Here is a 24,671-nt window from a genome sequence, read left to right as displayed (position 1 = left end):
CATTTCTCAGCCTCCCGTGCAGCTGGGTGTAGCCAGGTGGTGAAGTCGAGGTCAATGGCATGCAGCCACAGCGCTGGGTGCAGCTGCTGGGCCATCGCTCAAGTGGCCTGCTCTGGACGCTCTCTTGCCCCCTCTGCTGGCTGAAAGAGGCACTGACAGGAGCAACCTGGGACGCCTCGCTGAGGCTGGCGGGCTGCTCACTGCTTTGGCCCCGCTCACCTCCAGACTGCAAGATGAGTGAGCCATAAACTTCTATCCAATTAAAGTCAGTGTCTTTTTGAAGTCTCCTTATTACAGCATCTGGCTGTACTCTAACAAATACAAATATGTTTCTGGTTCAACATCTCCTGTGCACGGAGAAAGCGCAGGCATGTTTCTCACAAGTCACAAACTACTAAGTTAAAATCCTTAACTTCCGCGAGTGTTTTTTAAAAGGAGGTGAAAACGGTTACAACTTTACTTTTCTTACCTTGTTAAGATACTCACAAGCCTCTACATCATTTCCACTGTGATAGTTTCGGATACCTTGAAGTAAGTAGAGTCTTAGAAACAGTACTTTCTCTTTCCCACAATTTCCCTAAAATTATTGAAGAAAAAAAGGACAAAGTTGCCTTATTTCTAATTACAGGTGTATAATACTCATATCTGTAATTCCCTTGGTCTCCAGAGGGGCAACATGGTAGTATTAAAACGTCCATGGCTTCACTATGACTGATGGCAAAAGTGAAGCCCCTTCTTCCCCATCCCCTGTGGTACGACGACATTCCTCCAGACACGCAGCGCTCCAGACACGCAGCGCTCCAGACACGCAGCGCTCCAGACGTGCAGCGCTCCAGACGTGCAGCGCTCCAGACGTGCAGCACTCCAGACATGCAGCACAGTGGCCCTCCTGGTCAGCAGAGAAGTATGCAGAAATCCAAACCAGGTATAAGAGAATCTACATCGGCCGGGCGCGGTGGCTCACGCCTGTAATCCCAGCACTTTGGGAGGCCGAGACGGGCGGATCACGAGGTCAGGAGATCGAGACCATCCTGGCTAACACGGTGAAACCCCGTCTCTACTAAAAAATACAAAAAACTAGCCGGGCGAGGTGGCGGGCGCCTATAGTCCCAGCTACTCGGGAGGCTGAGGCAGGAGAATGGCGTGAACCCGGGAGGCGGAGCTTGCAGTGAGCTGAGATCCGGCCACCGCACTCCAGCCTGGGTGACAGAGCGAGACTCCGTCTCAAAAAAAAAAAAAAAAAAAAAGAGAATCTACATCAGCAGGATTGTGATGACTTGCGGAAATCAGAACAATCCTTACTCGAGCCAGAGCTCTTGAGCTGGGACTCATTCACTCTAACTGTTACTGCTGAATGTCTATTTTCTGCATTCACATCTTGCAAATTAGACTCTACCCATATAAAGAAGTCAGCAGCTCTCTCCTGGTCAGGGTGATCACTGGTGGGGTTCTATGACTAGCAAACTGTATTCCTTTGGGCTAAATGCTCACACACTAAAAGAGACAGCCACATTTGTAAAACATGGAACACTTTATAAATATATAGGTTAACAAGAGTATACTGCATATACTACTATCAAAATGAAATCACCTTCTGGCAGTAGTTCAAATACTTTAACAGGAATAAACACAAATGCTAGAAATGGACTCAACAAGACATAAAATGAATTCCAGGAACATACTTTTATGTGGACCAGTCTCTGATGATTTTCTCCATAACAATTTTTAAAGCATTTCTGGGCCAAGTTTAATTTTTTTTCTGCATCATCAAGGCATTCCAGTTGTTCCAGGCGGAAGTAACACCACACTATATCCAGCTGGAGGACGGCATAGTTATCCACTGTGTCCAGCAGCTCTCTGCAACACTCACTGGAAAGAGAAGGAAAATGACATCACTGCCAAGCAGCATTTGAAACATTTTTAGCATTTGAAACCTTTTTGTGAATTACTGGAATTCTTTCCCAGTTCTTGGTATATGTTCAAAGGCTGACTGCTCTAAAGGAGAGATCCTAATGTTTAGGAAGGGAGCTGTATTTATAACCTCATCCTTCTAATGGGGGAAAAAAGGAGAAATCAGGGCTTAGGAATCAAAGCTTACCACCACTTGCCCCAGGACACAAATGCAGTCCCTTGACAGGAAGGAGACCCCAGGGCCACTGTTTCAGAGGCCCTCAGCAAATACTGGGAAGACCATGCTTTAAAACTGTGACTTCCAATCCTGACTGCAAATTAGCATCACCTGGACCAGAGCAACATTCGTTCGTTCGTTCTTTCTTTCTTTAAGAATCATTGATCCCACCTAGACCAAACATAATAGAAATCTCTGGGGGTTGGGCCTGGTCGTTATATTGCCCGAGTCTCCCCAGGTGAGTCTAACGTACAGCCAGGGCTGAACACCGCTTCTTTAAAGACGCCAAAAAAATCCCTACGTATTATGAATGCCTCGGCTGACGAAGGCTCGGACAAGACATTCACGTTCAACCACATTCAAGCTGGGGGAAAATCAATCCAGAAAGCGCCAGGCTCTAACGGCCCAGCTGATTTCTGAGGGCCTGTGTGCAGGCAAAACGAGACTCTGTATCATGGCAGCAGGCTGAACCCAGGCACAGAGAAGGGAAGAAAGATAGCAACAGAAGTCAGCGTGCTCCAGGAGAAGTGCTGGCAAAGGCAGCCATCAGAGTGACTGATTTTAAGTTATGATTACGTTAAAAATTCCTAATGCCAATCTAGGTCTCAAGTCTTCAATAAGAACATTTGGAACCACACATTGTACATAAACAAGGTTTTATATCTTTGTGTTCATTGGTGTTCTACTAAAAATAAGACTGCTCTTGTATAAAACTACGAAATCCACATGGCCTCAAGCTTCCTGTCCTGCCTATCAAAATATGCGTGGAATAAAAAAAAAAAAAAAAAAAACCCAAAAGGACTTTTATTTTGTCATTTGCCCTTTAAAACAGTAGTCTCCTAAAGAGGGCCCGTGTAAACAGTCCAGTTGGTGGTGCGGCAAGAAAAATGTATCACGGCAGTATTTTTACACTTATTTTCATCTCTCTCAACATTTCGAATTTCGTGAGTGTTTGAGAACATATACACCATATTTTACACACACATGTGCACGCAGACACACAGATGTGGAGCTGGGTGAGGGGTACTGTCTCCAAATTTACTGCTCAGCCTGAGAACTTGACTTTGAGAGAAAAAGCAGCACTTTGTGGATTGTGGTCTGATCTCACAGGCATGGTGAGATTTCCTGGCTCTGGACACGTTCTGGTTCCTGTGACAGAAGACTCTCCTGCCACTCACAGGAAAGCAATGGGCATGTGGCCGAACTTCTCCATCTCCTGCATGTTGCTTTAACAGGCTCATTCATGTTTTACTAAGCATCAGGAGCGTGGACAGAAATGGCCTCATGTCAGTTAAAAATAAAATCAATATGCACTTATCTCAAGTTGGACCCAGGATCGAGTATTTATTTGTGCAGCCAAAAAAAAAAAAAAGAGAAAAAAACCAACAAAATGAACAAACACACAAAACCAAAGCAGAGGTCTCAGAGAGCTACCTGTCATCCTTTCAGTTTTGAGAAATCAACACATTATTATATATAAAACTATATTTAAACCTGATCATTTGCTTGGGGAAAAGTGGTTTCTTAAAGCCTGGTATAAATGGAATTTAGAAGGCCGGGCGTGGTGGCTCACACCTGTAATCCCAGCACTTTGGGAGGCCGAGGTAGAAAAATCATTTGAACCCAGGAATTTGAGACCAGCCTGAGCAACATAGAGACTGTCTCTAAAAAAAAAAAACTATAAAAATAAAAAATTTCATTTAGAGTATACTTTTATTAACACTACTTTGGTTTACAATTTTAGTAGCATTAATATTCAGCACTGTTGATACATTTTCATGCTGACAATATTAAAATAAACATACATTTATTTAAATAAAATCTACTGAGCCTAGCTTTCAAAAAATAAAATCCTGGCCAGGCACAGTGGCTCATGCCTGTAATCCCAGCACTTTAGGAGGCCAAGGCGAGCGGATCACCTGAGGTCAGGAATTCAAAACCAGCCTGGCCAACATGGTGAAACCCCATCTCTACAAAAATTAGCTGGGCATGATGGCGGACACCTGTAATCCCAGCTACTCGGGAGGCTGAGGTGGGAGAAATGCTTGAACCCAAGAGGCGGAGGTTGCAGTGAGCCGAGATCGCGCCATTGCACTCCAGCCTGGGCGACAGTGCAAGACTCTGTCTCAAAAACAACAACAAAAATTAAATCCCATTTGAGCTTAAGTCAGTTATTTAACAGAAATTTATTATGTTCGTCTTACAGTTTAATTTTTTTTTTTTTTTTGAGACAGAGTCTTGCTCTGTCGCCCAGGCAGTGGCGCAATCTCGGCTCACTGCAAGCTCCGCCTTCCGGGTTCACGCCATTCTCCTTCCTCAGCCTCCCGTGTAGCTGGGACTACACGCGCCCGCCTCCACGCCCGACTAATTTTTTGTATTTTTAGTAGAGTCGGGGTTTCACTGTGTTAGCCGAAAGGGTCTGATCTCCTGACATTGTGATCTGCCCGCCTCGGCCTCCCAAAATGCTGGGATTACAGGCGTGAGTCACCGCGCCCAGCCTAAACTTTTATGTTAAAGAAAGATACTAATTTCAAGAAAGGTAAGCCTGGCCGGGCGCAGTGGCTCACACCTGTAATCCCAACACTCTGGGAGGCCAAGGCGGGTGGATCACCTGACGACAGAAGTTCAAGACCAGCCTGGCCAACATAGTGAAACCCCCGTCTCTACTAAAAATACAAAAATTAGCCGGCAGTGGTGGTGGGTGCCTATAATCCCAGCTATTTGAGAGGCTGAGGCAGGAGAATCGCTTGAACCAGGAGGCAGAGGTTGCACTGGGCAGAGTTTGCAGTAAGCCAAGATTGTGCCACTGCACTCCAGCCTGAGTGACAGAGTGAGACTCCGTCTGGAAAAAAAAAAAAAAAAAAAAAAAAAGGCAAGCCAAACTTACCTTTTTTCAAGAAAGGTTGGCTAAAAAGTCATTTTCAATTTTATTACTGGTTTTAAGGAATTGGATTATAGTGTGCTATAGTATAGTTTTTTTTCTGATATTTCTTGTACTTGGGGTTCATTAAAGTCATTGCATCTGGGGGTTTATAGTTTTCATCAAACTGGGAAAAATTATGGCCATTTTTTTCTTCAAGTATTTTTTCTGTCGCACATGCCTCCCTTTCCAGGGACTCCAATTACATGCATTTTAGGCTGCCTGAAATTGTTCCACAGCTTGCAGATGCTCTGTTCATTTTTTCTTTTTTTCAGTCTTTTCTGTTTTCTCAGATAGTTTCTATTGCCTTACTTAACATTTACTAATCTTCTCTTCCATAGTGGCTATTTTGCAGTTCATCCCACCTAATGTACTTTTCATCTTATGTGTTGTACTTTTCATCTCTTACATTCTGGTTTGGGTCTTCTGAACGTCTCCCATGTCTTTATCTGACATGTTCAATTGTTCCTCTGCCTTCTTGAGCATATGGATTACAGTCACTGTTTTCATGTCCTTGTCTACTAATTCTGTCTTCTGTGTCACTTCTGGATCTGTTGCTACTGACTGATTTTTCTGCTTGTTATAGCTTGCATTTGCTTGTTTCTTTGCATGCCTACTGATTTTTCAGTGGATGCTTGATATTTTTGAGTTGCTAAATTATTGCGGTTTGTTAGGGATGCACTTACTTCAAAACGGTAAGTTAAGGGTACTGTTCAGAACTAGCTTTTAAGCTTTGTTAAGTGGGACCAAATTATGCCCTAGTACTGAGGCAACACCCTTCTGAAGATTCCATTTGACGCCCTGTGACTACCAAATTCTCCACTCTGGCTGGTGGGAATATGAACTATTCCTGGCCTTCTAGGAACTCTGGGGATTATTCCCTGCTTCTTTCATGTGGTACCTTGCCCAGCCCTGGGTGGTTTCCTCACACACATGTGCTGATCATCGCTCAGCAGAAGACTCAAAGGCTCCTCTGAAGCTGACACCCTCTCTCCGGCAGCTCGCTCCTCTCACCTCCTTGGCCTCCTGCACGTCCAGCTCCATCTCCTTAACTCCAGGGAGCACAAGACTCTGCCTGGGTTTGCCGCCCTCCCTGCCCCATAGCCTGAAACTTCTCCAGGCACTGAGCTCCCCTCATGCTTCCCCACCCCAGGGTCACCATTCTGCACTGCCAGGAAGTCACTGTTTCATACTATTTGGGGAAAGAAACTATTATTGGTCATACTACAAACCATACTCCAAGACATACGGTAGGAAGTTGTGACAGAACTTCTAGCTTACTTGGAGAAGTTAGGGGGAAAAAATCAAATGGAAAAGGAAGTGGAAAAACTGAAGTTTCCTCCATCTGCATTCTATTTGGCTTGCATTACTGCTGATTTCCTTTATGAAAAGGGAGAAATCACACACACAAAAAATATGCTAACGAGTTGGCCAGGATAAACAGATGCCCAGAAAACAAGTAACTTTCTCTACTTAGAAAGACATTGACAATTATTATTTCATTATTATATCTACTACTTACCGAACATGTTAATGTACCACGAACTGAAGATGTCGCAAAATTTTTATTCAGTGGTTCCCTGAGACCTAAAAATTATTTCAAGGATTTGTCCAGGGTAAAAAGATTGAGAGAGGCTCACACAGATGTATGAAGATCAACCATGTCTTTACAACTGCTGAAGCTCGATTATGAGTGTATATGGAAGCTCATTATACTAATTTTTATTTTTATGTCTATTTGAAATTTTCCATAATAAAAACTGAGAAACAACTATGGAAGGGAAGGAAAATTTTACTTAAATGTTTAGGACCTAATTTACAGCCTGTTTACTCTGCACTGTGTGCAGAAGAGAATGAAACTAACATCCTTTCAGAAACAGGCAGAGACCGCAGAGGCACCCACCAGCCCTCATTCTCACTATTCCCAGCCCGGCCCCTCCCCTCCCAACCCCTTCTTTGTGTACGTTAAAGCTGGGACTTGTTCACTTAGAACCCAAAGGCACTGACCAATGGAAAACTATCAATATTCGCATTCATCTTCTGGGAGTACACAGTATTATCTTGGGAATGCACCAAAACAGAAAAGAAGTTAACACTAAATTTGTTAACTTTTGACCATTTTCAAAAAATCAAGTCTACTTTTCAAATGTTGAATACGTCTGCATCACAGTCTCCTAGTACCATTTCCCATGAAGAGGAACCAGGACTCCTTGGGAAATTGCTGATTCCTGGTCTGGGGCATTAAATGCCCAAGATGAGCCTGGAGTATCTTTGGATTCCAGAAATCAGAGACTGCAAAGACTAACAGGGTTGAGTCAAAAAACCACAGGGGCTGCCTGCCAGCCAGCGATGACCAATTTAAGCACTGAAGTTTGAAACATATCAAATGTTTTAAATCCATGAGTTAATAATGACACTTAAGAAAATGAAAAGAAAAAGAAACCTCTTTGGTCACCTTTGGAGGGTGATAGTGAAGGAACTCATTTATTTTGAAAACAAGAAAATAAGAAGAAAGGAACAAAGTATTTTATTCTATCTTTCCTATACAAATTGTACCTCCACATATAAAATAACTGATGAGCAAAAAAAAATTTTTTCAGAATTCCAACAATAAATGCAGAAGGGAGGCCAGGTGCAGTGGCTCACACCTGTAATCCCAGCACTTTGGGAGACCAAGGCAGGAGGATCACATGAGTCCAGGAGTCCAAGACCAGCCTGAGCAACACAGGGAGACCCCATCTCTATAATAATAATAAAAAAAGGCAGACACAGTGGCTCACACCTGTAATACCAGCACTTTGAGAGGCTGTGGTGGGTGGATCACTTGAGCCCAGGAGTTTGAGACTAACCTGGGCAACATAGTGAAACCTCATCTGTACAACAAATACAAAAAAATTATCTGGGCATGGTGATGTGCACCTGTGATCCCAGCTACTTGGGAGGCTGAGGTGGGAGGATCACTCCAGCCCAGGAGATGGAGGTTGCAGTGAGCTGAGATGGTGCCACTGCACTCCAGCCTGGGTGACAGAGTGAGACTCTATCTCAAAAAAAATAATAGTAAGTGCAGAAGGAATAATATCACCATCATACAGCTCTTAAACAATGGATTTGAGGAATAATCATCAATACTACCCCAAAACCATTAGGTGACAAGCTGACCGGAAACTTTATAATGGAAAGTTCCAACTAGCAACACAGCACATGTACAAAAGAAGAGAGGATATCCTACCTGCTTGAAAATTCTTTTCTTTACAGGGAGGAAAGGTCAATTAGAAATACAAAGGGAAGAAGAAATTCACCGGTCTACACCATAACTACTCTTTTACATTAACCACTGTCGTAGATGAAAGTCTGCAGTCTCAAGGGCATGGCAGGGTGCTCTGTATAGTCTGGGCCATCTTCCTTAAAGCTGGTATTCACCAAGTACAAAAGCGCCTACCAGAAATATTTGTCAGCGTCCAACAGACATGGCAAGGCTATTCCATATTCTTTTCTTTTCAGGAAAGCTCTGCCCTTCTCATGATATCCCATAGCTAACATAAGGGCCTAGGAAAAAATATGAATTTAAAAAACATCACTTTAAAATATAATAAAACAAATTATATTAAAAGCATATTACTTTTCAAAAACCAAATAAAGTAAACGAAAACCCCACAGATATGTTTAAGATTAAACCCCTGCTTACCTATTCCAAATTACAGAACAGGAAAGGGCATGAGGAAACAGGGGAGAGATGTCAGAATCACCTGTGGACTTTTCCCAAACCACAGTTTCCTTGCCCCTATTCTCATCCATCCCTGAGGGGACATGGTCCTCTAGTAAAATAAACTAAACAAAAAGTACTGCCACAGGAGGCCGTGTGCACTGAAGGCAGTGGGTCGTGTCCTCAGGTATGTTGACAGTCACTGCTCCAGGATGGTGAGGTATGACATTTTATACTAATGCACTGAAAAGCACAGGGTGAGGCCCACTGGATGCCAGTGCTCACCACGTGGTGACATTGCTGTTTACAAGGCTGGAGATGGAGCACTGTTTCCAACCCTTTACAACACTTCCAACATGAAGTAACTAAAAAACCACCCCTGTCCTGACAACAAATCTAAGGACAGGCCACACATTCTCAGAGTACTTACTTTTCTTTCTGATGCGGGAATTCTGATTGATCTGCCTGTCTGGTTAGCTATGTCTAAGTACGGTGTCATTTCTGGATCCACCACCGTCTCAGCTGCTGTAACAAAACCAAAAGGACCTCCATTAACTCAATGTTAAACAGCTGTGAGGATAACAACCTTAAAAATGTCAGACTGTTGAGGTGAAACTCAGGGAGAGCCGTGATCCCCCATGTGTGATTCAGTGCTGCCCCTAAGCGTCTGAGTGGGTGACAAGCCCAGAGCTCTGGGTACCTCTCTGTGCCAGTATTTCTAGTCCTCTCTTGGTCCTCTGAATTTGTTTTTCTTTGAGTTCAGCCTCGTTTTGTTCCTCTTCCTCTAACTGGAAGTTTTTCCTCACATCCTCTTCAGACTGTTTTAGTTCAAGCACCATCGCTTTCACATTGTGAGCCACACCTTGTTCTTCAAGGGTTTTCCCTATAAAAATCAGAATCGCCTATTACTTTAAAAAGCCATTAAGCTCACCAGGTAACAGTCCATTTTCTATGTTAAATGGAATTGTTTTTATTTTTGAGACAAGGTCTCACTCTGTCACCCAGGCTGGAGTGCAGTGACACGATCATGGCTCCCCGCAGCCTTCATCTCCTGGGCTCAAGCAAGTCTCCCACCTCAGCCTCCCGAGGAGCTGGGACTACAGGCCCATGCCACCACATCCAGCTAATTTTTTCTTTTTTTTTTTTTTTTTTTGAGAGGGAGTCTGGCTCTGTCGCCCAGGCTGGAGTGCAGTGGCCGGATCTCAGCTCACTGCAAGCTCCGCCTCCCGGGTTTACGCCATTCTCCTGCCTCAGCCTCCCGAGTAGCTGGGACTACAGGCGCCCGCCACCTCGCCCGGCTAGTTTTTTTTTTGTATTTTTTAGTAGAGATGGGGTTTCACCGTGTTAGCCAGGATGGTCTTGATCTCCTGACCTCGTGATCCGCCCGTCTCGGCCTCCCAAAGTGCTGGGATTACAGGCTTGAGCCACTGCGCCCGGCCTTCTTTTTTTTTTTTTTTTTTGAGACTGAGTCTCGCTCTGTCCCCCAGGCTGGAGTGCAGTGGCGCGATCTCGGCTCACTGCAAGCTCCACCTCCTGGGTTCACGCCATTCTCCTGCCTCAGCCTCCTGAGTAGCTGGAATTACAGGCGCCCGCCACCATGCCCGGCTAATTTTTTGTATTTTTAGTAGAGACGGGGTTTCACCATGGTCTCGATCTCCTGACCTTGTGATCCGCCCGCCTTGGTCTCCCAAAGTGCTGGGATTATAGGCATGAGCCACTGCTCCTGGCCACATCCAGCTAATTTTTGTATTTTTCGCAGTGATGAGGTCTCACTATGTTGCCCAGGCTTGTCTTGGACTCCTGGGCTCAAGCAATCCTCCCACCTCAGCCTCACAAAGTGCTGGGTTACAGACATCAGCCCTCGCTCCTGCAAAATGGAATTCTTAATCCTGCATACCGTCACACCACATAATTGGTAAAAATATGCCTACCTTTGCTTGTAAGTATGTCACTGTTAAGCAGTGGTTAAAATCAGCTAGCAACAATAGAATCAACTAAATTCATCATTTCTAATCTTCTTTATTCTCAGCCTAAGACCAGATCAAAGCAACAAATATTTGATAATCTACTACAGGGAGAACACTGTGCTAGACAATATCAACGGAAAATGAGAAAGTATAACACTACCTTCTAGTTGGAAAAATAACAAAGCCAATTCACAGCTACAAACAGGAAGCTGTACTGCAGCCTGCTGTCATGGCTAAAAGCAAAGACCAGCAGGTCATGGCGGTTCACACCTGTAACCTCAGTACTTTGGCAGGCTGAGGCAGGTGGATCCCTTGAGCCCAGGAGTTCAAGACCAGCCTGGGCAACACGTGGACCCCGTCTCCACAGAAAATAAAACATTAGCCTGGCATGGTGGTGCGCACCTGTGGTCCTAGCTACTCAGTGGGAAGCTGAGGTGGGAGGATTGCTTGCACCTGGGAGGCGGAGGCTGCAGTGAGCTGCAATCGTACCACCACACTCCAGCCTGGGTGACAGATAGAGACCCTATCTCTAAATAAATAAATAAAAGCAAAGACCATGGGCTCCATCTACCGTTTTAACTCTGTGGCCCTGAATAAACTACCTGTCTTCTAGGACTCAGTTTCCTCATACATAAATTGGAAATAAAGGGCAGAAATCAATGAAACAGAATGAAAGAAAACAGTAACAAAATCAAAAGTTGGCTCCATGAATAAATTAGCCAAATACACAAATCTAACAAAAATTATGTCAAAGATGCAAATAAACAAAATAAAAAAGGGTAAACATAGATGCAAACAGATTTTAAAATAACAAAATAATATTGTGAACTAAAAACACAAATGTAAACACATTTCTGGAAAACTGTAGCTGGATTGTCTTTTGAGAAATATGACAACCTTTCTAACATTAATATATAAAATAAAGGTCCATCAGTGGTTAAGCCATCTTGATTAAAAAAAAAAAAAAAAAAAAAAGAAAAAAAGGCAAGGGTTGGGGGAGGTCACCAGATTTTAAGACTACAACAAAGCCACAGTAATAAAAAAAAAAAAAACCACAGGTGACTAGGAAGAACAGAAAGTATAGAAACAGGGCCCCCCAAAAAGGGTCACCACCAATCACTGGGGAAAAGACAGACTATTTAATGAATTATGTAGGAAGAAAAATAAAGGAACCCTGAGACTTTATATAGAAAGGGGGACTCTGGACAGACTGAGGAGCTCTTCTAGATTAAGCTAATATTCAAGAAAATGTAGACTCTCCTTGTGGCCCTGGGGTTAGGGAAAGGACTTCAGCAAAACACAAACCATAGGCAATGGGTTTGATGACACCAAAATCAAGGATTTCTGTCCAATGAAGGATGCCACAAACAGAATTAACAGAGGGATGAGGCAACAGTGAAAAGGTATCCATGACATCTAAAATAGACAATGGGAAATTGCTAGAGAGGATGCTGGAAAGGAAGGCTGGGTAAGCTGTGAAGGGCTGGCTTAGATCAAGCTAAGAAATGTGAACTTCATTCTCGAGGCCACAGGAACGCACTGAAAACCTATGGGCTACAGGGCTTGTATGGATTGCTGCAATAGCTAACTGGTCTCAAGTCAACTCATGCCACCTTCAAATACATTCCTCTACTACATGACCTTTCTAAAACACACACAGAATTGTGTATCACTCCGCAGCACAGATGTCTTTCCATTTCTCTTTTTTTTTTTTTTTTTTTTTTTTTTTTTTTGAGACGGAGTCTCGCTCTGTCACCCAGGCTGGAGTGCTGTGGCCGGATCTCAGCTCACTGCAAGCTCCGCCTCCCGGGTTCCCGCCATTCTCCTGCCTCAGCCTCCCGAGTAGCCGGGACTACAGGCGCCCGCCACCTCGCCCGGCTAGTTTTTTTTTTTTTGTATTTTTTAGTAGAGACGGGGTTTCACCGTGTTAGCCAGGATGGTCTCGATCTCCTGACCTCGTGATCCGCCCGTCTCGGCCTCCCAAAGTGCTGGGATTACAGGCTTGAGCCACCGCGCCCGGCGATGTCTTTCCATTTCTCTTAGGAGAAATGTACTAACACTGAGTAAGGTCATCTAGTTTCTCGTTTCCCAGTAGCTGTGCTACTGACATGTTGGGCTGGGCAAGTCTGTGTTGTGGGGCCTGTTCTGGGCATTGCACGTTCAGCAGCATCCCTAGCCTCCACCCACTAAATGACAGCAGCACAACCTCCCCCGTCACCAAGTTATAACCACCAAAAATGTCTCCAGACAATGCCAAATGTCTCCTGGGTATTCAGTGTGGCCTCTGCCTGCCCCTCCATCCTTAAAAAGCACTCCCCTCCCCTCACTCTCCACACACAGCCACGCTGGACCTTCCTCAGTTCCTCAAATTCACACCATAGTGCTCTGACACAAGGCTTTCCGTCTGGAACGCATGCCACCATGGTCTCCCCACTGTCTTCACAGAGCCTTCGCTCTTCTCGCTCAAGAAGAATTTGCTGGAACTGGCATCTTACACTCAGCACACCTCATGTTCCATTCTATAACATTTTATCTAAGCTGTAATGAGTGTCTTTCTTCCCACTATCATAGAGCAGACAATAAATATTTCTTGGAAAAGCTATTTTCTGCTTTACATTTTTATTTTAGTAAACTTCTAAATCAGTTTTGGATTATAATTGGAATAAAGCTACAAATTTTTGAAAAGCCAGTGAGAAAAAAAGGGAAGTCATTATTTCTATATTTGGTTCATTGAAAACTTATGCATACTGTGCCATACATACCTAGTTGTAGTTGCTTCTTATTTATGACAATTTTGATATAATTTTCTTGAAATCCAAAGGTTTCAGCTATTCTGTAAAACAAAAACCAGTGAAAACAAAATTGTTATTTATTATCCATTGAAAAGACTTTAGCCAGGCCCAGTGGCTCACACCTGTAATCCCAACACCCTGGGAGGCCAAGGTGGGAGGATGGCTTGAGGCCAGGAAGGAATTCAAGACCAGCTTGGGCAACAGAGAGATCCTATCTCTACAAACAATTTTTTAAAATTAGCCAGGCCTGGTAGCCCGTGCCTGTGGCCCTAGCTGCTTGAGAGGCTTGGGTAGGAGGATTGCTTGAACCCGAGTTTGAGGTTGCAGTGAGCTATATTCATGCCACTGTGCTTCAGCTTGGGTGACAGAGCAAGATCCCATCTCTAAAAAATAAATAAGTATTTTTTAAAAGAAGGCTTTAATCATGATAGCTATTTTATACATTTTATCAGAAACACCCAGGATTTCAACTGGCTGACTCACAAACATCACAATAAAGCCATCTTACTAGATGGCTATTTGAAACTGTAGGAGACAAGGTCCTTTTTAAACTCTCTTTTACTACTTGTTTCCTCAGGCAGTGGAGACCACAATGCCGTAGATCCATGTGAACAGCAAGCCCTAGTTGCACATCCAGAGAAAATCCACCCCCTATACCTTCTGTGGTCTCCTTGGAGGAACCCATAACGGGGGCTGATCCACAGGATTTTCTACGCATGTATGTTGAATGTCATTTCCTGAATCCACCCCTAACAGTCCTGATGTAGACCAAAGAAGGAAATGAGAAAAATCAGCTGAAGAAATACACCCGCTAGCTAGCCCTGGAGGTGCTCCCAACACCATTTTAAAACATATAAGGAGATGAAATAACCCACCAGATCTCAAAGGTAGGATTTCACTAGTATGTGGCAGACAAGTGTGTGTGTGTGTATGTGTGTGTGTTTTACAGATGGGCCAACAGCCTGAAATCAGATAAAACACCATGCTGAAGGTCATAGCAAGCTACTGGTGCATTAGGGAAAAAAATAGTAACTCAAAACTGATGAGCTAGTGAGTACCAGGTATCTCCTGTTTATATCACTCACTCACTCCTTCAAACATACACCCAGTGCCTACCATGTGATGGGCATGGAGTTCCCACCTGCTCGGAAGTTACACCAGGAAATAGTGTTTGCAAGTCTTGAGCCCTCACTTTGCCACTTACCTACCAGTATCAGCTCTAATAAGTCCTTCAACCTCAAAGCCTCAATTTCCTCTTCTATAAAATGAGGATAATACCTGCCCTACCTATCTTAAGAGGACGCTCACAGAGGATCAAATGAGCCAATATAAAAAGGCCCAGAGCACCTAGGACACAGAGTGCACAGATACTCACTTGGACCTCAGTTCTCTGCCAGTGATGAGCAATCGGGTCTCCAACAAGTTTTTCCTATCCTGTTAAAAGTAAGACAAATAAAGTAAAGTGTACTTGAATTTAACACACTTTGGAGAGATTACCCTGTGAAATCAGAAAAGCTGACGGCAGAGGATATAAACTTAGCTCACCGTTAAGAACTAAAACGCTGCCTGCCTAGAAGTCTACTGAACATAACCCAGCACAGGCTGACCCTGTGACCTGCACATCCTCAAGGGGGCGGCAGCGTGGCACCACCAGGCAGGGCTACTCAGAGGGGCCTCTCCCACAAGGCTGGACGTCTTTAACATTTCAGAACATTTCCACCATCCCTCAGAGAAACACCTGGCCTGTACCCCATTCACTCCCCTTTGCCCCCCAGCCCCTAGCAACCACTCATCTATTTTCTGCTGCTACCGATTTACCTGTTCTGGACATTTCCTATAAATGGGATCATGCAGTACGTGGTCTTTTGTGTCTGGCTTCTTCCCTAAGTATCATGTTTTCAGGTGCACCCACGCTATGGCCGCATCAGCACTTAATTCCCCTGCATTGTGAATAGTTTTCTGTCGTATGAATAGACCACATTTATCTATCCCTTCATCTGCTGATGGACATTTGGACTATTTCCATCTCTCAGCTACTGAATAGTGTTGCTATGACCATTCATGTATGACATTTTACATATTAATATATAAGTGGGCGGCAAGCCACTCAGGTGCCCAGGCAAGAGACCGAGGGCACAAGCTGTTCCAGTATAATAAAGAAAATATAGTAAATGATGAGTTGATGGGTGCAGCACACCAACATGGCACAAGTATACATATGTAACAAACCTGCACGTTATGCACATGTACCCTACAACTTAAAGTATAATAATAATAAATAAATTTAAAAAAAAAGAAAAAAAAAGAAAATATATAGAATAAGAATAGTTATACTAGAAATAGATTATAGATATGATTATATATGAATATCATTATTAGTTTGTAGTATTACTCTTTATTCCAGTATTATAATAATCTTTGCTCTACAATTATAACCCAGGAAAAACCAGGCCATACAGAGATAGGAGCTGAAGGGACACAGTGAGAAGTGACCAGAAGACTGGAGTGTGAGCCCTCTGTTATGCCTGGACAGGGCCACTAGAGGGCTCCTTGGTCGAGCGGTAACGCCAGTGCCTGGGAAGGCCCCTGTTACTTAGCAGACCTTGGTCTAGCGGTAGCGCCAGTGCCTGGGAAGGCACCCGTTACTTAGCAGATCGGGAAAGGGAGCCTTTCCCTGGAGGAGTTAGAGAAGACTCTGCTCCACCACCTCTTGTGGAAGGCCTGACATCAGTCAGGCCCGCCCACAGCCATCCTGTGATGCTGTGCTTCAGTGGTCACACTCCTGTTTCACTTTCATGTTCTGCTCTGTACATATGGCTCCGCCTTCAGATAGCAATAGCAGAATTAGTGAAAGTATTAACATCTTTGATCTTTCTGAGAAAAGCATAGAAGAAATAATGACGTAAGCTGTCCTCTCTCTCTCCGCCTCGGCTACCTAAAAGGGAAAGGCCCCTTGTCCAGTGGACACGTGACTCCCGTGACCTTATCAATCACTGGAGATGACCCACAGTGCTTACCCTGCCCCTTTTGCCTTGTATCCAATAAATAACAGCACAGCCAGGCATTCGGGGCCACTACCGGTCTCCGCGTCTAGGTGGTAGTGGTCCCCCAGGCCCAGCTGTCTTTTCTTCTCTCTCTTTGTCTTGTGTCTTTATTTCTACGATCTGTTGTCTCCACACATGAGGAGAAAAACCCACAGACCCAGTAGGGCTGGACCCTATACTCTTATTTCTTCTGAGAGTGCTGGCACTGATCAGTCCCAAGAGACTCTGGGTGCCTTGCCACAGTGACATTTGTAGATGCAAACTACCTGGCCATGGCAATGAGAGGAGGTGACCCCACCCAGATCTCCTCGGCCCTGCTTGAGCACTCGGCGGACTGCCCTCTGACCTCTACTGGAACAGGAAAAGGATGAAGCCTTCTGTGCTGTGTCCTCCTGCACAGGCATCTAGGAAACTTGGGAGTCCTTTATTCCCCATTACTTCTCAACATTCGCACTCTAGAAAGGATCAGAACGTGACATACAGCTCTGTGGCGTTTTAGAGGCCCAAGAGGGTCTCTAAAAGCCTACCTTGGGAATGTTCCAGTTTAAGAATCTGTAACATTAACTTTTAAGTTGATAAATTGTTCAATATGTAAAGTCACTTAAAAGAATTCTAACCTTGGATTGTAACCTCTCAAAAAACAACAATTTATTTGATCACATCACTAACCAGACATTAATGCATACTCAAATTTAGGGAAATTACTCACTTTTTTTAGTCTTGGTGGTAAAAACACCTCGATTGTAGCAATTCCCGTTGTTCTATAATTTTCATTTCCTGTTCCACGCTCAATTGCCTTGCAACGTATTTCTTCTATTATCTTTTCTACTTCATTTTCACAGCATTCTAGTTTGTCAGAATACTTCTTAGCAAGGTCCTATCAAGAAAAATCAGAAAATGCAATACTGACTTAAAAAACAAAAAGGCAAAATACAGAAAAGGGCATGAAAGACTCTAAGGCCATCAACTCTGATGAGTGGAGGTCACCCCGTTACACTGCAGTCCACGCTGTGGCTTGACATCTTGAGAGATGTGGAGTTTAGAGAGTCCAGGAAAAAGTGAAAACATTTATTTGAGACTGGGCGTGGTGACTCATGCCTGTAATCCCAGCACTTTGGGAGGCCAAGGCAGGTGGATCACTTGAGGTCATGAGTTTGGGACCAGCCTGGCCAACATGGTGAAACCCCATAACTACTAAAATACAAAAATTAGCTGGGCATGGTGGCGTGTGCCTGTAGACCCAGCTACTCTGGAGGCTGGGGCAGGAGAATCGCTTGAACCCAGGAGGCAGAGGCTGCGGTGAGCCAAAACTGCGCCATTGCACTCCAGCCTGGGCGACACAGCAAGACTCTGTCTCAAAAAAAAAAAAAAAATTTCTTTGATAAATGTTTTCTACCCACAAATAGTAAAAAAAAAAAAAAAAAAAAAAAAAAAAAAGGCTCAACAGAAAAAGTAAAAATAATTGAGAATCTTCTAAGGGGAAGAAAAGGGTGGGCTATGACTTATGTGACTGCAATCTATTTAAAAAGTATAGTGAACTGTTCAACTCCACTAGAGGGGAAAACGAAAAGAAAACCAGAAAATATTCCAATTTTTCAAACTTGTGAGAACAAATCAAGTTGAACTTAAACAATTTTCTTAATGAAAAACTGTGAATCATGGGTACTAGTTGTAAAATTACTTGTCAGGGAGAGCTTTAGAATTGAGAAAAAAAAGAAGATTGAAAGGGCTCAGGAAACGATGAGAACCAGTTACTACTGAGAACAAAGTCATTATGGTTCCTCCCCAAAAGAATCCAGATGAATATCTCTAATCCAAAAATCTGAAATCGCCAAAATTCAACATCTGGAGATGCTCAAAGGAAATGCACGCGGAAGTATTTCGAATTTTGAATTTTCAGATTAGGATGCCTGACTAGTAGGTATAAAGCAAACATTCCAAAATCCAAAACACTTCCAGTCCCAAATAATTCAGATATGGGATACTCCTCTCAATCGGTATTTGCATTTGAGGTTCAATGTTTCACTAAACATCTCATAAAACAGTAAACACTTCAAAAAACCCCAAAGATCAAGGTTTCATTAAATTCATAATGTAATACCATACAGTATGTAAAAATTATGGTGTAAGCATAAATTTATGGCAGAAGAGATGTTCACTATATATGTGAAGTTGGAAAACTTTATAGATAGGAGTATAGGTTGGGTGTGGTGGCTCATGCCTGTCATCCCAGCACTTTGGAAGGCAAGGCGAGAGGATTTATCAAGCCCAGGAGTTCAGGACCAACCCGGGCAACAAAGTGAGACCCCGTCTCTACAAAAAATAAAAATATATTAGCCAGGCGTGGTGGCATGCACCTGTAGTCCCAGCTACTCCCAAGGCTGGGGTAGCAGAATCACTTGAGCCCAGGAGTTGGAGGCTGCAGTAAACTATGCCCTTGCCATTGCACTCCAGCCTGGGCAACAGACAAAGACCTTGTCTTGAAAAAAGAAAAAAAAAAAAAAGAAAAAAAGAAAAAAAATTTTTTTAAGTAACATAAACCTATATATACTTTTTTTTCTTTTAGAGACGGGGTCTCACTATGTTGCCCATGCTGGAGTGCAGTGGCTATTCACAGGTGGGACCACAGCATACTACAGTCTCCAACTCCTGGGTTCAAGTGATCCTCCTGCCTTAGCCTCCTGAGTAGCTGGGACTACAGGCATGCGCCACTGGGTCCAGCAATACTGTTTTTTAACAGTTACGTAGGAAAAGAGGAAGAATATACCTATGTTAATGACATTTGACGTATTTTAGAAATACATTCTTTATATTTTTGTATTTATATACATACTTTTTAAAATCTAGAATATATATTATAAGTACTTCAAAAAAAACTTTCTATAATTTTCTAGAAAACCTAACTAGTGAGGATTTCTTTCTTCCTCCTGTCACCAGCCAACTCTGACACCAACTGGAAGTCCTATGATTCAATTCTGACACTAACTACCCAGAGTTAGCGTTAGACTCCACAGGTTTAAGGGCTCACTCTACAAAAAAGCCCTAACTTCAGATACCAGTTACCAAGGATCTGGTCCCCAGGTTATCCATACTTTTGTCTGCCTTAGCTACAAAGTCGAGGGTTCACACAAGCACCCCCCTTCAGATTCCATGATTTGCTAGAACAACTCACAGAACTCCAGACAATGGTACACTTACAAATATAGTTCATTACAAAGGACACAAATGACTATTCATATGAAGAGGTACTAAAGCAAGATCTGGAAGGGCCCTGAGCATAGAAGCCTCTGTCCCATGGACTTGGGCGTGTACATCTCAACATGTGGATGTGTTCACCAATTTGGAAGCTGCCCAAAATCTGTCATTTAGGGGTTTGTATGGAAGTTTCATTATGCAGGCCTGATTAAATCACTGACCATTAGTATTAGTCATCAGCTCACTTTTCCCTTCCCAGAGGTTGGAGGGGAGGGCAGAAAGTTTCAAGTGTCTAATCACAGCTGGGTACTTTCGGTGACCAGCCCCATCCTGAAGCTATCTAGGGGAAACCAAGCCTCATTAGAACAAAGGTTGTCCCCATCATGCTTACCACTCAGGAAATCCCAAGAGTTTTGGCTCTGCCAGGAACCAGGGACAAATATCTTTCCTTTATGCCACACCTAGTTTCTAAACCAAGAGACTATAACAAGTAAATTCAGAAGCAAGGTCGGAAGGTGGGTTGCAAAGAAAAAGTGAGGCCTGCCTGGAACAGAAGAAACAGAAAATCTAGGACCCTAATACAGTTTGTCACCTCCCAAGCACATCATTATGTCACAACACAGAGCAATTCAATGCCTGATGACAATCCCTAGTCCCTGATAAATGTTACATCATGTTCAGGATACTCCAAATGATAGCAGAGAAGTACATGCTAGGAAATTCCAATATGATAATTTCTGGCAAAAGTGAGTACTGTTTATCTGCTTAGAAAAACAAGCACACTTCAGTTTCTAGAAACATCACTTACATACAATACCATTTCTGATGATGCCATGAAAAATTGAGATACAACTGTTAGAAGAAAACCTATTTTGGAAAAATGAACACTGATAGTGAGAGCATCAAGAAAACTGGTGGAAAGGAGCAATTGTTTTATAGCAGATGATAGCAAGGAGGACCGAGAATGAGCCAAGACACTGTCACTCTGAATACACAATGCAATAACTTACTGGCACCAATACTGTTGCACTAATGGGTCAAAATGAGTTCCAGGTAATAATGTTATGTAATTCTGTGATGGTATTAAAAATATATGCCTGAAAAATTAGATAACATCCTTATGTGAATAAAATATTAGTAAACAAAAATAAGGTTGTCAATTCCTAGTAAAAAGTGGGTACCTGCTCACCACTAATGCTTTTGGTTATGCCAAAAGTTTATATGGTCATGCCTGACAATTCAGAATCTTATTTACCAAGGAGATTTATAATGCTGCCAATTATTGATGTCTTAAAAGAAAAATACCTTTAATGCCAAACCAACTTTTTTATTTTCATCTGTATATGGAGGTTTCCAAAGCTGAATCCTGTCTTCCCTTAAAAACTGGGTCAATTTTGCTTGAAGGTATTTCTTTTGTGCCATCCCTGAAAGCAAAACAATACAATAATAAAACTCCACACTGCATTTTAAAGTGTTAATAACTTACCTACATGTTAAGGTGTTTTGTTGGGTAAGCAAAGCTCCCTTCTTCTCTCATTAAATATAAATTACTATGGTTTAAACAAGCTCCAGACTTCTCTAAAAATATACATGGAAATATATGTTCAATTATATATATTACATACATAAAACATGTATTTCAAAGTCGCCAATATGTAGCAAGGATTATTACACGTTTGCTATTTCTTAATCCGCTATTCTCTTATCTAAGAGAAAAGAGAAAATACAAGAAAGATAAATCCCTCGAGTGGTGAACTTTTTTCTTTTTTTTTGAGACAGAGTCTCGCTCTGTTGCCCAGACTCGAGTGCAGTGGTGTGATGTCGGCTCACTGCAACCTCTGTCCCCTGGGTTCAAGCCATTCTCCTGCATCAGCCTCCCTAGTCACTGGGATTACAGGTGTGCACTACCACGCCTACCCAGCTAATTTTCATATTTTTAGTAGAGATGGGATTTCGCCATGTTGGCCAGGCTGGTCTCAAATTCCTGACCTCAAGTGATCCACCACCTTGGTCTCTCAAAATGCTGGGATTACAGGTGTGAGCTTGTAAATTCTCTCATACTTTGGCTAGTTTCACATAAAACAAAAGGCCAATCATCCTGGTAGTTAAATATAAAGAAAAGCTTGCTTGAACTGTAAACTATCAATAATAAATATTTTCAGGTGGGCGTGGTAGCTCAGACCTGTAATCCCAGCACTTTGGGAGGCTGAGTTCAGGAGTTGAGATCAGGAGCTCGAGATCAGCCTGGCCAACATGGTGAAATCCCATCTCTACTAAAACAAACAAACAAACAAACAAAAAATGAACAATTAGCCGGGCGTGGTGGCAGGCACCTGTAAACCCAGCTACTCAGGAGGCTGAGGCAGGAGAATCGCTTGAATCCAGGAGGCAGAGGTTGTAGTGAGCCGAGATGGCACCACTGCACTCCAGCCTGGGCAACAGAGTGAGACTCCGTCTCAAAATAATAATAAATATATAAATATTTTCTATGTCAGAATTTTTTAAATTAAAAAGATTACAATACTAGAAAAATGTTGCATATTTTCTGATTAACAGCCTAACAGCACATCTACTATTCAAATCTAACACTGATTGGATCATTTTACAGCTGAGAAAACCAGGGCCCTGAGTTTGTGCCATGACTCAGGCAAAGACACAAAATCAGGCAGCATCAAATTGAGCGTAACTTCCACCCACAATACTGGACTCTGAACTTCTGTCGTGGAGTCCCTTGCTGCTTGCCTGTTTCAGGTATGTAACTTTTCTCTCCCAGAGAAGTACATGCCACAATGGAGCTGTCTACTTATCCCACACTAGCACAGCAATTCAAAGATGCATGTGAGGCAGCTGAGATGTGAGGCAGCTGGCAGGGGTAGCACAGCGCTTTAAGGTTTACCAAATCACACAAGCAATAAGTAAAGAAAATGTTATTAGTCCCTGAATGATGAAGACAATTCTAGAGAGTGGAAAAAATATGAGTTAATATTATTGAGATAAATTTCTTTTTTCTATTGAGGGCCAGTATTCCACATCCCCCCAAACCCAATTCACGCAACTTTGAAATCAAGTTTGGTAGCTTGTGTATTTCATAAACAAATATTTGTTTAAAGAAAGTTCAAATCTATTTGATGTCAGTGCGGGGGACAAGAATTATGTTAATCAGGACAGAGAGGAGAAAAGAGAGGAAGGAATAACACAGCCAAGGAAGTTGATGTGTGCAACCTGGGTGGCCCATGGGAGAATCCTCCATTTTCAAGCACTGACAAACAGCTTATCACAGCAAAGCATATTAGTACTTAAAGCGTTAGCTTTTCAAACACCAATAACTTAAAAGACTACTTTACATACTACTCATGAATCTTCAGAAATTCTGAATAAAATATCACAGCAACCCTACTGTTTCCCCACTGGGGGACAGTAATTTCACAGGTTGGTTACTGGAGCCAAGCAATTTGAAAGGCTGATGCGGTACTCAAAGATGCCATCCACGGCCGGGTGCAGTGGCTCACGCCTGTAATCCCAGCACTTGGGAGGCCGAGGCCAGCGGATCACCTGAGGTCAGGAGTTCAAGACCAGCCTGCTCAACATGGTGAAACCCCGTCTCTACTAAAAAAATAAACAAATAAAAATTTTTAAAAAGATGCCATCCAAGCCACCACTTGACAGAAGGACAAAGGAGTATTACAAACCTAGTGCGTGTCAGACACTCCAGGGAGCAAACAACAGGTCCAGGGTCTACACCTAATAGGATTTAATGTTAAAAAAAATTAAACCACTATCTTGAAACTTAGGAAACTTCAGTTACAGACAACAGAGTAAGTGGTGACATATTTTAAGTTTAATAAGTCAGCTTTTAATTTTAACTGAAATGAGAACTGAAAAAGTTTCATGCATGCCATACAATGTTTCACATTGTAACCAAGAAAAGACGAAACTCATTAAAACCACTCCCTGCTCCAAACAGAAAGTGAAACGTTATAACGATCCTTTAAAAATTTCACTTTCACTTTTGTAATGAATCAATCAATGCTACCTTTAGCCACAGTTTTTCAACTATACATTATATACAGTTGAAGCACAACTATATCTAGTCAAGACACATTCATTTTTTCTTACGAAAATATGTAGGAAAATGAAAGATTCTTGATTAAAAATAAAAGGGAAGGAGGTAAGAGTAATAGAATCAGGTCGTCAAGGTTCGAGAAAATCAAGTGTCTCGTCATTAAATAGCAAAGAAAATCTGGCTTTGATTGCAAATAAATCCCAAATGGTATACTCGGAGTAAGTGTTACGATTCAAGTATAGCATTTGGCTAATTTTTTATAGATATTTTATTCCTTTCTCTCCCCAAATCAATACACTCAACATTTTCTTTTAAATACCCCACACCTGTGCCTAACTCAGCGCAAACCAAAGGGCCCCGAAGGGCCAGCGCGTCCCGAAGCCCGACCCGCCGCTCCCGGCCCCGGCCCAGCTTCACGCATGGCCGCTGACCCCAGCCCCGCGGCCGCTCCACCCCCGCCAGGAGAGGTGCCCAGTCGGACCGGGAACCGGGGCGCCGAGCAGCGCTGCTGAGACTGGGGTCGGGGACACTCGGCCGCCGGGTCCTCACCTGCGCCACGCCGCGCCCGCTGCGACCAACAGAGTGCCCGGATGCGCCGGCGGCCGCCGTTTGTTTTCATTCCGGGTGAGGCCAGCCCCGCCCCCGCCACCGCTGCTGCCGCCGCCGCTGCCGCCGCCGCCGCCGCCGCCGCCGCGGCCGCCGCTTGGAAGGAGGGTTGTGGGCGGGGCCAAGGCGAAGCCAGTCGTGGGCGGGGATACGGTCGTGTGGGCGTGGTTACCGCGGGGCGGAGCCGCGACGGGGGAGCTAAATGGAGGCGGGGCTGGGCGAGAATGTGGCCGTGTGGGGCGAGGACCTGGGA

General features: G+C 43.4%; 1 protein-coding gene across 6 annotated transcripts in view; it reads right to left on the bottom strand.

Moving 5' to 3' along the window:
- Window positions 1-24,396, bottom strand: part of NUB1 (negative regulator of ubiquitin like proteins 1) — a 33,984-nt gene extending 9,588 nt beyond the window's left edge. The window contains exons 1-11 of one of the 6 annotated variants that reach the window (XM_028846487.2): window positions 24,137-24,396; window positions 23,439-23,490; window positions 21,055-21,173; window positions 17,264-17,431; window positions 14,886-14,944; window positions 13,481-13,551; window positions 9,452-9,634; window positions 9,182-9,276; window positions 8,488-8,594; window positions 1,683-1,869; window positions 470-577 (exon numbers count right to left, since the gene is read on the bottom strand). In XM_028846487.2, coding sequence (XP_028702320.1) covers window positions 470-577; window positions 1,683-1,869; window positions 8,488-8,594; window positions 9,182-9,276; window positions 9,452-9,634; window positions 13,481-13,551; window positions 14,886-14,944; window positions 17,264-17,431; window positions 21,055-21,171 — 1,095 coding nt within the window. In that variant the 5' untranslated portion in view covers window positions 21,172-21,173; window positions 23,439-23,490; window positions 24,137-24,396. The remainder of the gene's footprint in view (window positions 1-469; window positions 578-1,682; window positions 1,870-8,487; window positions 8,595-9,181; window positions 9,277-9,451; window positions 9,635-13,480; window positions 13,552-14,885; window positions 14,945-17,263; window positions 17,432-21,054; window positions 21,174-23,438; window positions 23,491-24,136) is intronic. The other 5 variants (XM_077997730.1, XM_015135308.3, XM_077997729.1 and 2 more) reach the window with 5 other exon arrangements.
- Between the last annotated feature and the right edge of the window lie 275 nt (window positions 24,397-24,671).

The sequence above is a fragment of the Macaca mulatta genome, chromosome 3 (genome assembly GCF_049350105.2).
Source record: "Macaca mulatta isolate MMU2019108-1 chromosome 3, T2T-MMU8v2.0, whole genome shotgun sequence".
NCBI classification, from domain to species: Eukaryota; Metazoa; Chordata; class Mammalia; order Primates; family Cercopithecidae; genus Macaca; species Macaca mulatta.
The sequence above is the reverse complement of the archived record's forward strand: the minus strand, read 5'-3'. Positions and strand labels throughout refer to the sequence as shown.